At 44.8% G+C, this 15422-nt stretch overlaps 1 protein-coding gene across 2 annotated transcripts in view; it reads right to left on the bottom strand.

The window, feature by feature from the left end:
- TENM4 (teneurin transmembrane protein 4) overlaps window positions 1-15422 on the bottom strand; it is an 887828-nt gene that overhangs the window by 318454 nt on the left and 553952 nt on the right. For both annotated transcript variants that reach the window (XM_049889686.1, XM_049889688.1), the window contains exon 9: window positions 9887-10096. In XM_049889686.1, coding sequence (XP_049745643.1) covers window positions 9887-10096 — 210 coding nt within the window. The remainder of the gene's footprint in view (window positions 1-9886; window positions 10097-15422) is intronic.

Here is a 15422-nt window from a genome sequence, read left to right as displayed (position 1 = left end):
AATGCATTATTCTTCATTGCAAAGACATTATTTACTGTTCAGAAGCTAGAAAAGCAGGGAGCCAATAACACCTGGAAACAATGAATGGCATCAAGGAGAAAATGGCCACTATGAACGAAGACTAAGAATAGCTTATTCTTGTGGTAAGTACAGTCTCATGAGAACACAGTAAATGAGAAACATAGTGAGACTTATCTCACAGAAATAAATGCAAATCTGTCAAACGTTTAGAAAATTTCCACATCTAGAAGGCATCACGTAAGACAATACTCAATCTACACAGAAGTGAGGTTCCAACTCAGGGTTCTTGAGTTTTGTGCATTTCAAAAGGCTCACACCTTGAGGCTAAACATGTTAAAATTGGGCTATCCCTTTTCCAAAGAACTCCAGAGGCATAAAAACTGGGTGGGATACTGTATATACCATGGGTCTTGAAAAGGTATTAAAAAGTTATAAAAAGAAGGCAGTTTAAAGAAAAGTAAACAATGGTGTAGGTAGGCACACTGCTATGGTATTAACTGTGAGTGTGGCACACATCATGAATAAGGTTTGGGAAATGTTGATCTAATCCAGTCCTCAGTGCTGATACCTGAAGCTGAGGAACCAAAAAGGGAGGCTCTTACAAGGTCACCTAGCAAATCAGACCAGAGCTGAAGCCAGACACCAGGTCTCTTACTCCCAGGCAGGTACCACCTCACAAGCAGGTTTCAAATATAACTCAGGTAGGATTGAGGGTTATACAGGGGAAGAACTGAAAAACTGAGTTTACACTGATGGCAATGGGCCTAGCAGGTTGTATTGACCAAACTCCGTGCAATTCAAAAACGACTTCAAAGTTGTGCAGCCAAAGGGGTGGTTCTATGCTAAGTTGCTTCATTTTCTCAGCATCAGTTTTTTCAAGTGTGCAACAGAGCTCACAATACCCCATTATTCAACCTCCCAGGTCTGTGCTGTGGATCAAATGGGATGATGGATGTGAACGAGTTTTGAGAATGGGAGGGCTACAAAAATGTTAGTTATACTAATCTCCCAAACTCTCCTTGGCCTCCTTCCAGGTGCCTCTTCAACAGTCTGGGCTCCAGGAGTGTCAGGAGATGTTTTAAGATGTGGTCTGGTGTCATGACAGGCCCCATGGAACAGACCACTAGCATTTAAATGGGGACGCAAGCCAGGCTTAGTTTCCAGATGTTAAAAGCAAGGATACTTGGCCAACGTGCCTTCCTTGGGGGGGTGCTCTAGGAATTCCTAGACCCAATCAAGCCATACACCAAAAATGTTATTTTTGTACCTTTTAATACAATGGTATTTGGGAAAATTAGTAGAAAAAGAGCTGCAAAGAGTCTACAATTGTGTCATGTGAGTAACTAACTAGAGGTCCCTGGTTCTCCCAGAATGTTCAGTTACTTTAATTCAAAGTGTGACCTGTTTATTTTGCAAGGTCAGGAAGAAGCCTTACCTCCTAGAAAGCCAATGTGGCAATTAAATTAGAGTCACCAGCTTTTGCCTGAGGTAACGTAAGAAAATGGGCTTTGTAAACTGTACAAAAACAGAAGTGATCCCTGGGTGGCTGTCCCCACTGCCCCCAATTAGGGGGCATAATTGGCTGCCCCTGGTGGGAGGCTGTGGGTGAGGGCTTGTCTAGGTGTTGGAGGTACCCTGGTAAAGTGGAAAGGGTACTGGAGCCTGGGGCCATGCTTTTAATATTGGCTTTGCCACTCACCACAATGTGTACTTGGGCAAATTGCTTCATCTGAGTTTCCACAGTTACAGCATGTATGAGGTTGTATTCCTAGCGTGGTTGGGCGGGGGGGGGGGGGGGGGTGGTGTGGAAAGGAGGAAGAGAGAAATATTTTTTCAATTTTCATGTTAGCATCCACAGGTGCCAGGTACTGTACTGTGCTCAGTATTGAGGATATAGCAGTGGACAAGGCTTACCTCAAGGTGCTTACAGCTGAATGAAGAAACCAGTCCTGTGAATAACCAGGCCCCCACCTGACTGTTAGGAAGGATTCGGTAGAGAAGGCAAGGAGGATATAAAGAGGGTCTGTATATCTGAGGGGCTGTCAGGAAGGGCTCCTTAAGAACCCAGAGTCGACTTTGGAAAATTGATTCAGGGCTTTGAACTGGTTATTTTTGGTTTGACCCCCCTGCTGAGAATTTGCATTTCCACCCCAGATTTACTGAATCAGAATCTACCATTTTAACAAGATCCCCAGGTGATTCTTATGTACTTTGTTAAAATGTAGATTGACTCAGTAAATCCGGGGTGGAAATGGAAGTTTTCAGCAGAGGGTCAAATTGAAAATAACTGGTTCCAAGTCCTGGAATTGAGCACTCATCCTCTTTCTTCCTGAACCCTTAGTCCTGTGACCAGCAGATCAAGGGGCTGCTTACTCTGGCTACCTGAGCTCTCACTTCTGAAGCAGAGGGGCTTGGCCTTTCCAGGCAGTAATCATAGACAACAAGCATTTCTATACAGCTTCCTAGTCAATGATTTGCATGTGAACCATGCCTTCCAGTTATCAAGGAACTTCCTCTCTGTAACCACAGGCAAGTTACTAAATCTACCTGAGCCTTGGTTTCCTCCGTTTAAAAAAAAGGGACATGAATCAGGATCACCATCCCTTAGCCACAATTCCAAAGCCCCCAAAACTCTAAGATCTAAAGTTTGATCAAAACTTGTGTCTGCTTCCTACTGTGGAGGGGAAGTTTCCAGTAAGATTTTTATCTCCTTTCACTATTTTTTTTTTTTTTTTCACTATGGATTCCCTTAAGCTAAAGCCAAACCCGTTGCCATCGAGTTGATTCCGACTCATAGCGACCCTTTAGGTCAGAGTAGAACTGTCCCATAGAGTTTCCAAGGATGGACTCCCTTAGAGGGCAGTGAATTTGTTACTGAGGGAGGAACAATCCAGAAAAACAGGGTGAGAATGATTGTACAACTCACTGTAATCAATGTCACTGAATTGTACATGTAGAAATTGTTAGATTGGCATGTTTTGCTGTATTTTCAACAACAAACTCATTTGGTGGCAAAATCCAACCTGAACTGATGTGAGGCTCAGAGTCATTTTTATTCCACTTAGTGTCAGTATGTATATGTTTCATTGCAGAATGAAATTTCCATATTTGACGATGGTATGCTATCCGAGGAGCCCTGGTGGTGCAGTGGTTAAGAGCTATGGCTGCTAACCGAAAGGTCTGCAGTTCTAATCCACCAGCCACTCCCTGGAACCCCTAGGGGGCAGTTCTAATCTGTCCTATAGGGTCCCTATGAGTCAGAATCAACTCAGCAGCCATGGGTATGGGTGCCATCCTACCACACTCTGAAGAGTGTTAGGAAGAATTAGAGTATATATACTCTAATTTCTTTCTTAAACCTGAAAAATGCTGAATTCTGACCAACACATTGAATTCCAAGGGTTTCATTAAGAGAGTTGTGACCCCGTAAATTAAATACCTGTCTTATGGGGTCTCTTAGGAGCCCTGGTGGTGCAGTGGTTAAAAGTGCTTGGCTGCTAACCGAAAGGTCGGTGCTTTGAAACCACCAGCCGCTCCATGGGAGAATGATGTGGCAGCCTGCTTCTGCAAAAAGTTACAGCCTTGGAAACCCTATGGGTTTGCTATGAGTTGGAATCAACTTGATGGCAGCAGGTTTGTTTTTGGGTAATAAGGTCTTAGATATACCCTTTACTTCTCAGCATCTGAAAAACACTCACAAACATTTCCAATGTCATCATGAATGAGTGAATAAAGGAATAAATCAATTTGTATTACTACCAAGAGTTGGGACTTAACTGGTCTACATAGCTGGTATAAGAAGAATTTATTTACCACAGAGGGTCTTTTGACTCAAGAGAGTTGAGAAGAGCGGTGAACAAAATTGTCTGAAAACTTCAGACAACCCAAAGTCCTTTATTCTCGGAACCTGGGAAATGCATAGTCAAGTACCTGCAGCTTGGAACAATGAAAACGGGTTCATGGGTATTCATAGTGAAAGGAGACAAAAATCTCACTGGAAGCATCTGCTCCACAGTAGGAAGGAGACACAATTTTGCCTTCTGCTTTCACAAGCTGACTTAAAAGGGCCCCAGCAGACTCCCCCATGGAATATGCGTAGGTTCTAAATGAAGTTGGATTTTTTTGTTTTGTTTTGTTTTAAGAAAACATTTTTGGAAGGGGCTTACATGCATAGCAGTGTTTCCCATTTAGAAAGAAAAATAAACACTCCTCCACTGGAGTGGAAGTCTAAACAAGATAATCCAAGCTGCTTAAGACCTGGGAAAGTCAATGAAACTGCCAGGCAACAGTGATGTTGACCAGCATGCATCCACCAGCCAGCCTGAGAAACTTGTAGAGTCAGGTAGGAAGGTGCCAGCGCTAAAAACAAAAAATAGCTGTTGGTCAGCCCAGCATCCAGGGCTTGGCTCTCTGGAAGCAGCATCAAAATTTAGTGTGCAAATCATCTGGTGTGATTCACCTTTAAACTCCCACAGTCCTCACAAACCTGGGGTACTGGCCCCTTCACTTAGATGCTGTGTGATTTAGGGGAAGTTATTTAACCTCTCTGGGCCTCCAACTGCCTCAATGTAACTAATAATGGCTACATCACAGGGTAGATACGAAGATTTGGTGAGGCTATGGATATAAAATGCTTCTCATATAATAGGTACTTCATAAAGGTTTGTGAGATGAGTAGCAGGCATCCAATAGCTTGGAATTCTTTTTCTTGGGCCATTTCAGCATTTTTTACATGTACTATTCAGAGACATTTATCTCATTCGTTTTGTTGTCTAGTTATCACCACTATCCATTTCCAAATAGAATTCTTTCTTTTGGTGGCATTCCTCTGAACTTCTCCAGCCTCCTACTAAGGAGGACCACTCTGGTGTCAGAAACAAAACAAAATGAAATAAAAAAGAAGAAAACAGGGGCTTTGGAGTCAGGTAGGCTTGAGTTTGAATCCTTGGCATGCTGCTTATGAATGGTGAAAGTCCCCGACCATCGCTGGACCTCGGCTTCACCAACAGCGAAACGGAGATAAAATGAAGCTCATATAAGACAACGCATATAAGGAGAGGACTTACACACAGAAGGTACTCATTAGATGTAAAATCCTCTCACCCATTCCCTACCCCACCTAACCAAACCAAAAGCCCATTGACATCAAGTCGATTCTGACCCATAGCAACCCTACAGAACAGAGTAGAACTGTCCCACAGGGTTTCTGCGGAGCAGCTGGTAGAGTCCGCCTGTTGACCTTTATGGTTGGCAGCCGAGCTCTTAACCACTGTGCAACCAGGGCTCCTAGGCTTTTAAAAACTGACAACCTTCTCTGGGCTATTTATTCACTCTCTCAAATACTAAGCCAACTTTTAAAAGGCCCTTTAGTGTAGAATTTTGATTCAAACAACTCGCAAAACATTTTATCTGAAAAGTTTCTATGGGGTAGGGACAAATACCTCCTTAATCCTAGCTACTTATCTTTTCAACTGTGACTAGTTGATATTTTACTGAAATCTTTCTTTATATATATCAGTGATTTCTAGATGATTATCCTTGGGGAAAGATTAGAATTCTGATAACAGAAACAGCTACTTCTCTTGTTTTCTTTTCCACAGGGACAACGGAGCATCTCTTTGCACTTTACATGGGGATTTTAGCAGGGCAGCTCTGAGGCATTGCAGACCTGGGATCACAGCCACAGGCTGAAGTTGACACAGCTGTAGGCAGGGGGCCTCTAGGGGAGCGGCTGGAGAGCGCAGCTCAAGCTGCTGGGAACGCTAGTTCTGAAAGGTTCACCCTCATGTGCAGAACGTCAGAGTCAGCTCTCACCACAGGAAACGGCATCATTTTCACCCTGTAGGAGCCAAAGAAGGAGCCCTGATAGAGCCGTGGTTAAGTGCTTGGCTGCTAACTGGAGGTCAGCGGTTTGAACTCACCACCAGTGCCTTTGCAGAAGAAAGCTATGGCAATCTGCTTCCATAAAGATTTACACCCTTGGGAACCCTACGGGGCAGTTCTAATCAGTCCTACAGGGTCGCATTGAGTTGGAATCTACTAGAAGGCAACCAGTTTTTTTTTTTTTAGAAGCTGGAGGGGTGGCTTTTGTCATTTAAAGATTTGAATTGAGTCTCTAAGGAAGCAGGTCTTTCAAAGAACTAAAGCAATTAATCCATTTAGGGTGGTCTCTCAAGTCTTAAACTGGTGAAAGGGGATAGAGGTGGGTAGATAGGGAAGGGGGAAGAGAAAAACTTATCAACTTTGTCATTTTTAAATTCCATAACAATCTTAGAAGGTTCTCCCCATTTCACAGATGGAGTAACTGATGATGGGTGAGCTAGGTAATCTGCTCAGGGTCATACATCTGGTATCTAATTTCAGAAGGTTTGACTCTATAGCTCATCTTCTGTCTGTTACCCTGTGGTCCTTAAGTAGTGTGTGCGGCTTGCTCATTAATTCATTTGCTCACTCATTAAATTTACTACATAAATGATCTCTAAGGTCACACCCCAAACTGTTAACAGTGGTTATCTCCACGAAGAAGGATTACAACGGAACTTCATTTTCAACCTTTCTGTAGCTGCCACTCCAGGTCTGTGATGCCTCCAAACTGTCCTGTTAAAATCCCTGTGTGAAGTACAAAGAGAACTCATGGGGGGTTTGGATGGTAACGAGCATTTATTACTTTTATAATTGGCAAAAACAATAAAGATAATCCTGTTAAAAAATAACTTCATACTCCTTTAATGAAATAAACACCAAACAAAACCCTACAAACACTTATCAGGCTGACAATGTGGCAGAGCCCATTCATTTTTTCTTCACTTGCTGGTGCTGGGTCCCTTAGGTTTGGGATTTCAGGGGACAGAAAGGCAGGGTCTAGGTGGGGGATGAGACACACTGGGCTCTATCATGACCCACCAGCCCCAGAGTAGGAGACCAGTAGGAACCCAAACTCTCTCTTCAGGGATGGGACACATTTATTCACAACTTTTAGAGTGACAGGCTCAGAGCAAGGCCCCAGGGAAGAAACGTGATGTATCTCCAGGTCCCCTGGGGATAAGAAGCACAGAGAAGCATAACTGGGCAGACAGCTGTAGGACAAAGTACCCCCATCTTCCTTGCACATTGATAATGCAATAATACCATCAATTTGCTGCAGAACTCAAAGAAAAAAAAAAAAAGGGAGTGGTTAATTAGCACAGGGAGAGATTAAGGACTTTAATCTCCTGCCTCTTCATTTACCTGCAAGGCTTATTTATTCAGAAATGAACAAAGATCATCATCATATATTTATGTATATATGTGTATTGTGTATATATATATATATACACAATACACATTTTTTCCCCTAATAAAGCTTAAGCCTTCTAACATCAGGGGACACTTCTGTCAGCACCACATAAACTCACAAAATCACACTACCTTAAAGCTTGCTCTGTCATCGGCACGATGGGGAAATTGAGGCCTGGAGCGGGATAGTAGTTTGCCAAGGTCAAAGAGCAAGTGCTGACAGAGCTGGGCCTGGAGCCCAGGTCTCTCCCTCCCAGTCCAAGATTTCTGTTTCTGTATTGGCACAGGAGAGCTGAAATGTATAGGGCAACAGCAGCAGTTAACCACCAAAAAGAGGATGCCCTCCTCGGGGTATATAGAGGGAAGAGGCACTGGAGGACGGCTTAGTTTTTGGTCAGAGAGCGCAGGCCCTAAGACCTTTTCAGAAGAGAACGCCATCAAGGCCAAAGATCTCTTCTGATTTTTAGAAAGAGAACAGTCCTGAAATAAGCACAGCAGCAGGAAGCGACTATTCTCTGCCATCTCTGGGTACGAGGGCAAAGGGCAATGCTTCCAGGGCCTTGACTTGTACCTTGAAGAACCCAGGTGGCTTTACCACATGGTCTTCCTTCCATAGGTGTTCCAAGGTTAGTGCCTAGTTATGACCCAGGTTCCTAAGTTTCAAAGAGCTGGGGCAGGCTCATCTTCCCACTTCCCACTGTCCATGTTTTCCCTCCACCCACAATGCCCTTGGTTCTATCTCTCCTTGGAAAACCCTACTTATTCTATCAGATCCAGTGAGCACCTCCTCCAGGAGGCATTTCCTGAGTCCCTCAGGCAGAAAAGAGGCTCCCTCCTTGGTCACCCACACTTAGTTCCTGCCTGCCTTATCCCTTTGGGCTGTAATGATCCTCAAGAGAAAAGGGAAGAGTCTGACATTCTTTGAACATTACTAAGTGTGAGGCAGTGTCGTGGGAGCTTTCACATACAGCAAACCAAAAACCAACCCCATTGCCATCAAGTCGAATCCAACTTATAGGACAGAGTAGAACTGGTCCATAGGATTTCCAAAGAGTGGCTGGTAGATTTGAACTGCCAACCTTTTGGTTAGCAGTATGCTTTTAACCACTGTGCCACCAAGGCTCTGTCACATACAGGGTCTCCATAAATCCTCTGGAGGGAGGTGGGTTATAACCGGGGTCATGACTAACATTTACTAAGCTGCGTTGCAGGCACTGTGATGAGCATTCATCCTGAGGTGGGTATTGTATTACTCACTCTAAACTTGAGGAAATAGGTTTGGAGAGGCAATGTGACTTGCCCAAAGTCCCGCAGCATCAAGAATTATATATTTGAATCCAAAGCTGCCTGACTCCAGAGCCCACCGATCCTGTTTTATACCTCTTTGAGTATCTCCTTCTCCAGAATCTGGTCTGAAATTTAGTACCACATACACACTGAACAAATGTTTGCCAAATCCATACACCAGTGTTATATGTGGGAAAACAGCATCGTTTCCTCTCCTCTTCTAGAACCAGGAAATCTTGGGACCATGAGGGAGATCCCGGCTTACCTCATTCTCCTTCTTAGAGATTTGAATCCCCTCCAGGACATCCCTGCAGAGAGGCAGGCTGGCCTCTCACGGTCACAGACGCAAGCACCTTGCCACAGGTCACACAGTACCGATCGGGGCAGAAACCTGGGTCTGCTGGCTCCTGGTCAGTGTGGAGCTCTTCTATCATACTCCCCACCCCTCCTTTCCTTAAGAGAGCCAGGCTAGAGCTTAGACGCAGCATGGGAAGATTCATGCTTAAACCAGGGCATCCAACTGGTTATTCTCCCTGCCCCCCTTTCAGCCCCTGGCTGAGAATTTGCATTTCCACCCCAAATGTACTGAGTCAGAATCTACATCTTAATAAGATCCCCCAGGTGATTCTTACATATACATAAGAATCACCTAGTGGATCTTGTTAAAATTTAACAATATCTTGTTAGATTCAGCCACCTAGCTGCCTGGGACTTTTGGGCAGTCGCTGTCTCTGGACAATGTGAAACTCCTGAACTTCCAAAGCTGGCACTAGGATTCAGGCAGTATCCCTTCTTCCAGTTTTCTCATTGTTAATGGGGACACTGTAATACCTGTCTTGCAGGCAGGTTTGTTAAGATCCAAATGAAGCAACAAGTGAAAATGCCTGGCACACCCCCTGGCACACAGTAGGTAGTCAATCGGTGCTATTTATTTAACTTTTCAATTTTTTTTCTGTTGATATTTGTCTGTGTATCTTTGTCTTCCTCACTACCTGTTTCTGTCTTTGTGTCTGCCTTTGTATCGCTGTCCGTGCAGCTCTGTCTGCCCAAAGTCTGTCATGGGGGTGGGGGGCTCGCTGTCCGAGGCAGCACCCCCAGCCCCGCACACCGCAGTGGTGCAGCCAAGCAGGAGCCAGGCTGTCCGGGCCCGCAGAGCTGCTCCAGCCCCCCAACAACTGCATGAGCCCTCCATGCACCAGACCCCTCCGCCCCCTGCAAGCGGCCCAAGCAGGCATATTAATCAGTATTGTCAACGAAAGGGAAAACCAAACCCCACAAAAGTTAGGAAGAGATAAGGACTTACCGTTCGCCGCGACCCCCAGGCTGGCGGAGCCACTTTTAACTAAGAATGAATTAGGGACAAACTCTTCCTCAGAGTCTGAGTCCAGGGTTGGCTGGGCCACACCGTTGCCTAGCAACCGCCTCTGGCTCTCATTGGCCGGAGGGGAGGGGGGCGGGGAGGGGGACTGCTCAATAGGGGTTGATGAAGCGGATGAACAATGCAAGGGAGCACCTGCGAACCACAAAGACAAACACAGACAGAAAAAAAAATAATGAAAATTGATTTCGAGGCACACGGGGAGGAGGGAGGAGCAAAATAAAACACTCATCTACGGGGGGAGGGGGGCTCCCAACACTGGTTGATTTACTGCACACGTGGGCCGAAGGCGGGTCTGATGCCTCCGCAAAGAAACTTCCATCCAACTCCTTCTGCCGAGCTGAGGCTTCGGGCTGGAGTCTGCGGGGCTTACAGCGCGCCTCAGAAACACAGGGCAAGGCTTCCTCACTTTGCCTATTCTCTGGGAGACGCCTGAAAACCTGGGGTCCAGTCCTGACTGAAGGATCCCTAGTGGCGCAATGGTTAAGCACTGAGCTGCTAACTGAAAGGTCAGGCGTTCTAATCCACCAGCAGCTCTGAGGGAGAAACGTCCTGGCAATCTGCTCCTGTATACAGCCTAGGAAACCCAATGGGGCAGTTCTACTCTGTCACGTCGGGTGGATGAGTGTCGGAGCCTGCCCAAGGCACACAACAATAGTCCTGACTGGGCCATGTTATCTAGAAAACGGATGCCCCTTTCTGAGCCACAGTGGACTCAGTGGTAAAAAGAGCAGCCGGCACTGCGTGATTGCTGAGCCCCTGTAAGCAGGCTATGCTGTGATGTCACCGAACTGAAATAATGTTCTTATTAGTGCGATTTTAATCCAACATGCCTGGAACAGGCTCTGGGCCTCATAAAAGGCAGAGAGCTGGAGTAATAACCCACAGACCCCCTCCACCTCTAACATTATAGGATCCCAACACACTAATGTTCTACTTTTCTAAGAACCTAATATTTTAAAAGATTCTTAAGTTCTGGCATTCTCTGCGAACTCCTTGAAAGCAAGAACTGTATCAGTCTTGTTCACTTCTCTATCTCAAGAACCTAGCCTAGTGCCTGGCACACAGTAGGCACTAAATAAATATTTGCTGAGTTAATGACTTCCAGGGATCTAACATACTGGGATCCTTAAGTTCTAATAGTCTGAGATGAAAACATCCTATACTTCTAGGACACTAACATTCTGTAAGTTTTAGGATGTAGTAAATCTGATACCCAGTTTCTAACTGTCATAGTTCTAAGTTCTGAGTGTTCTGTAATTCTAAAATCTCAGCCAACTACAGTTCTAGAAGCAAATTCCTGACTCTTCAGAAGGAGAAAGTGCTGGCCTGGGACAAAAGCTTTGAGCCCAGAGAATTTGCAGTCTTATCTGGGGCTGCCCTTTCAACATGTGCAGTACATCGTCCACCAGCGAGGCAACATAAGCACAGACATATAAAAGTTTACAGTACAAGACAATGCGTCCACTCAACAGCAAGGGCTGCTTATTTTCTTCAGGCCTGACTGATAGAGGGTTTATAACATAATCAGATCCATCCAGCTTTTCAAAGAGACTGAAACTTAGGAAACATAATGCAGCCCAGACATGCCATCATAAGATTTGGCAGAGCTCTAGGAAGGAGGTGGCACAGAGAGCTGCTGATTGTTTAAAGAAAACAACAACAACAACAACAAAGCTTTTTGTGGTCTGTCCACTGAGTTCACAGTCACCAAATCCTGCAGGGTTTTGCAGGGCCCATGACTCTTATACTCCCCCCAAACCTAAACACGTGTAACAACGTTTTTTAGAGGTGCGATATAGGCCATTTGGCTGGTTCATGTTAGAAATTCAGTAAGAGCAACGGAGGCACCAGGGAACAAGAACCAAGGTACGATCTCTGGGAGCTTTCTCTCCTGTTGTTTTGGTGTTGTTTCCAAAAACTTCTGGCCCTAATTCACCTCAAAATCATGCAGACCAGGGTTCCCAACTGACCCTGGGAGCCTTCTCTGACGCCAACTTACCACCCAGTGTTACAGGGTTGATCATTCCTTTCTCTAGCCTTCTCTTTAGTTCTGATGTCGTGTTTACCCTGCTATATTTGCAGTTAGCTGTTTGTGCCTCTCTTCCGTGTAAACCATACAGTACATTCTTAGGGTACAGTGCATTCTTAGGGTGGGCTTTGGAGTTCCAGGACCTGGGATTTGAATCACCCACCTAGCCTCAATTAGCAGTATGACCCTGGGAAAATTACTTAAACCCTCTAAGCTTCAAGTTCCTTATCTGCCCCCCTTTATACAGTTGTGAGGATTAAAGATACTATATGTGAGCACACGGTATGCATAAGCAAATAGAGAGCCCACGATCAGTGCTCAGCAAATGTTTTTTAAATTGAATGAAACCACCACACCAAGCACCCCATTCATGTCTGCTTTCCCCTGGGGTCTCAGTTTTGGAAAGATTTTGTCTTCCAGGCTGCATTTATTAAGCGAATATACATCCCTTTCCTCATCTTTTATTAACCAAAGACATCTTATGATCTCTAATCGGAGCTGTTGATGAGCTTGAGATAACCAGTACCATACCATGCTGCATTGTGAGAATTTCAGATAAAAGTGAAGAAACACGATATTTTGTTTGAGGGTACTTGTTAAAGCCTCTTTCTGGGTAAATCTGTCAGGGTTTGTAAAATAAATAGTTCCAGAGCTTATAAATAGTTCTACCACAAACTGCAGGGACCCCAGGTTGAGAATAGCACCACATTTTCCCAGGCCCCATGGCTACCTGGTCTTCTTCCCATGCAATCTCCAGGCCTCTCTTCAGGCCTTGAAGTTGGCTCTGACTATTCATCAGTTAGCCTGGGAAGCCACTAACAAGGTGCCTGGCTCTTAGTAGGTGCACAATAACCCATGATGTTTCTGTGAAGTATAGCTACTGTTACAAACGTGTTAATTTCTTTTTGTGTATTAAACAAAATAAAACAGCAAACCATTGCCTTTGAGTAGATTCTGACTCCCGTGACCCCACGTGTGTCAGAGTAGAACTATGCTCCCTTGGGTTGGTTTTTTCCTGAAGCAGATCCCCAGACCTTTCTCCCATGGCACCTCTGGGCGGACTTTAACTGCCAATTTCTCAGTTAGCAGCGAGTACCTCAACCATTTGCACCACCCAGAGACTCCATTTCTTTACTGTTGTTGTTAGGTGCTATCAAGTTGATTTCCACTCATAGCGACCCCATATGACAGAATAGAACTGCCCCATAGGCTTTCCTAGGCTCTAATCTTTACAGGAGCAGATCACCACTCTTTCTCCCATGGAGAAGCTAGGTGGGTTTGAACACTAACCTTTTGGTTGGAGCCAAGTGCTTTAATTATTTGCACCACACAGGGACTCCATTTGTTCATTAAACCCGTTGCTGTCAAGTTGATTCTGATCATAGCGACCCTATAGGACAGAGAAGAACTGCCCCATCGGGTTTCCAAGGAGCAGGTGATGGATTTGAACTGCCGATCTTTTGGTTAGCAGCCATAACTCTTAACCACTGTTTCACCAGGGCTCCATTTGTTCATTCCAAAAAAGACCCAAAGCTGTTGCAGTCAAGTTGATTCCGACTCATAGCGACCCTACAGGACAGAGTAGAACTGCCCCATAGGGTTTCCAAAGAGCACCTGGTGGATTCCAACTGCTCTTAACTAGAGCTTTTAACCACTACACCACCAGGGTTTCCGTTTGTTCATTTGCAGCTTTTAATTTAAGCAGTCTCCAGGATAGGGTATACAGAACAATCCCCTGGGGTCTAAGGACATACTAGAAAATATTTACTTTTTATCATATCTTTTCAAATTCCTATTTTATATATGTTTTTTTGATGTATACAACATATCAGGGCTTGAAATACATGTAATAAGATGCACTGCTGTACCAATTCAGCATCTGCAGAAGCTGTATGGGGTCATATAAAGAGTATGGGCCCTGGAGACAGACAGCCTGAGTCTGAATCCCGGTTTCACTACTTGCTAGTGTAGTGACCTTGGGCGAGTTACTCCACTCCTTGTGTCTCAATTTCCTCATCCATATAATGAAGACTTTAAAAAAGTGCCTACTTCACGGGGTTGCTGTGAGGATTTAAGAAGTTAAAACATGTAAAGTGTTGAGGATAGTGTGTGGCAGCCATAAACACCTAATAAACATTAGATGTCACTATACATAAATATGGAAACCTGGTGGCACTGTGGTTAAGAGCTACGGCTGCTAACCCAAAGGTGGGCAGTTTGAACCCACCCAGCGCTCCTTGAAAACCCTATGGGACAGTTCTACTCTGTCCTATATCTTATAGGGTTGCTATGAGTCAGAATCGATTCGATGGGAACAGGTTTTGGGTTTTATACATAAACATATGTGTATATATGTGTGTGCATGTGCATATGAAAAATAAATATAAGTGAGAGGAGACTTTTTTTTTTGAGTAGTGCATGATTGCAAATAGGTGGCAAACACTGTTTCATTCCACAAACATTTCCTAAACACTTATTAGTTGTTCCCTGCTGAGAATTGGCATTTCTGACGAGTTCCCTGCTGAGTAGTTGCATTTTCACCCCAGATATACTGAATCAAAATCTACATTTTAATAAGTTCCCCAGGTGATTCTTATGTATAACTTCCTGGGAACTTGTTAGAAATGCCAGTTCTCAGCAGGGATTCGAACTGGAGTAAACCTGTTTGAAGCCCTGGATACAAACGTTGAGAGACAGCCTCCAAGGAGCTGGTGGGAGGGAAGGGAAAGCAAGCTGTATATGCTTAACTTGAAGCACGGCAAATGGCAGAACTTGTCAGAACAAAAGAACAGCCCAGTGCAAGTGGAGGATGGATGGAGAGGGGAGAACCCATTGCTGTCGAATGGATTCTGACTCATAGCGACCCTATAGTCCAGAGTAGAACTGCCCCATAGGGTTTCCAAAGAGTGGCTGGTGGATTTGAACTGCCGACCTTCTGGTTAGAAGCTGGGCTCGTAACCACTGTGCCACCAGAGGGGAGGGAAGAGTTCAATTCAACTGAAGAAACAGAGAAAGTCTCCAAGGGGTTATGGAGGATTTCAACAGGAAGAGATGGGGCATAAGCATCCATGGCAGAGGGGAGAATGCTCCGATGTACAGCTCCCAATCTTTCACCTGGTTTCTACCAGCCTGTCTGCTCCTCCCCCTACCACTTACCTCTCAAGTCTCATTTTTCACCACTAGTTTTTTACCAACTCCACCACACTCCAGCTATGCTAGCCTGCTTTCATGTCTATGAACTCCCCACTCTTTTGTCCAAGTTTGCACAACTCCAGGGCACCATTTGCGTCAAAGCTAAGTAAATGGCACCTTCTGGAGCATAGCCACAAAAGGTCTGCCTCTGAGCTTTTGCACATGCTGTTCCTCCCCATGGAACATTTCCTTTCCTCTTTCCTTTTCCTCATCACCACCACCTTGCAGACCTCACTA

The sequence above is a fragment of the Elephas maximus genome, chromosome 7, assembly GCF_024166365.1.
Source record: "Elephas maximus indicus isolate mEleMax1 chromosome 7, mEleMax1 primary haplotype, whole genome shotgun sequence".
Classification (NCBI taxonomy): domain Eukaryota; kingdom Metazoa; phylum Chordata; class Mammalia; order Proboscidea; family Elephantidae; genus Elephas; species Elephas maximus.
This window is presented reverse-complemented; position numbering and strand designations above follow the sequence as displayed.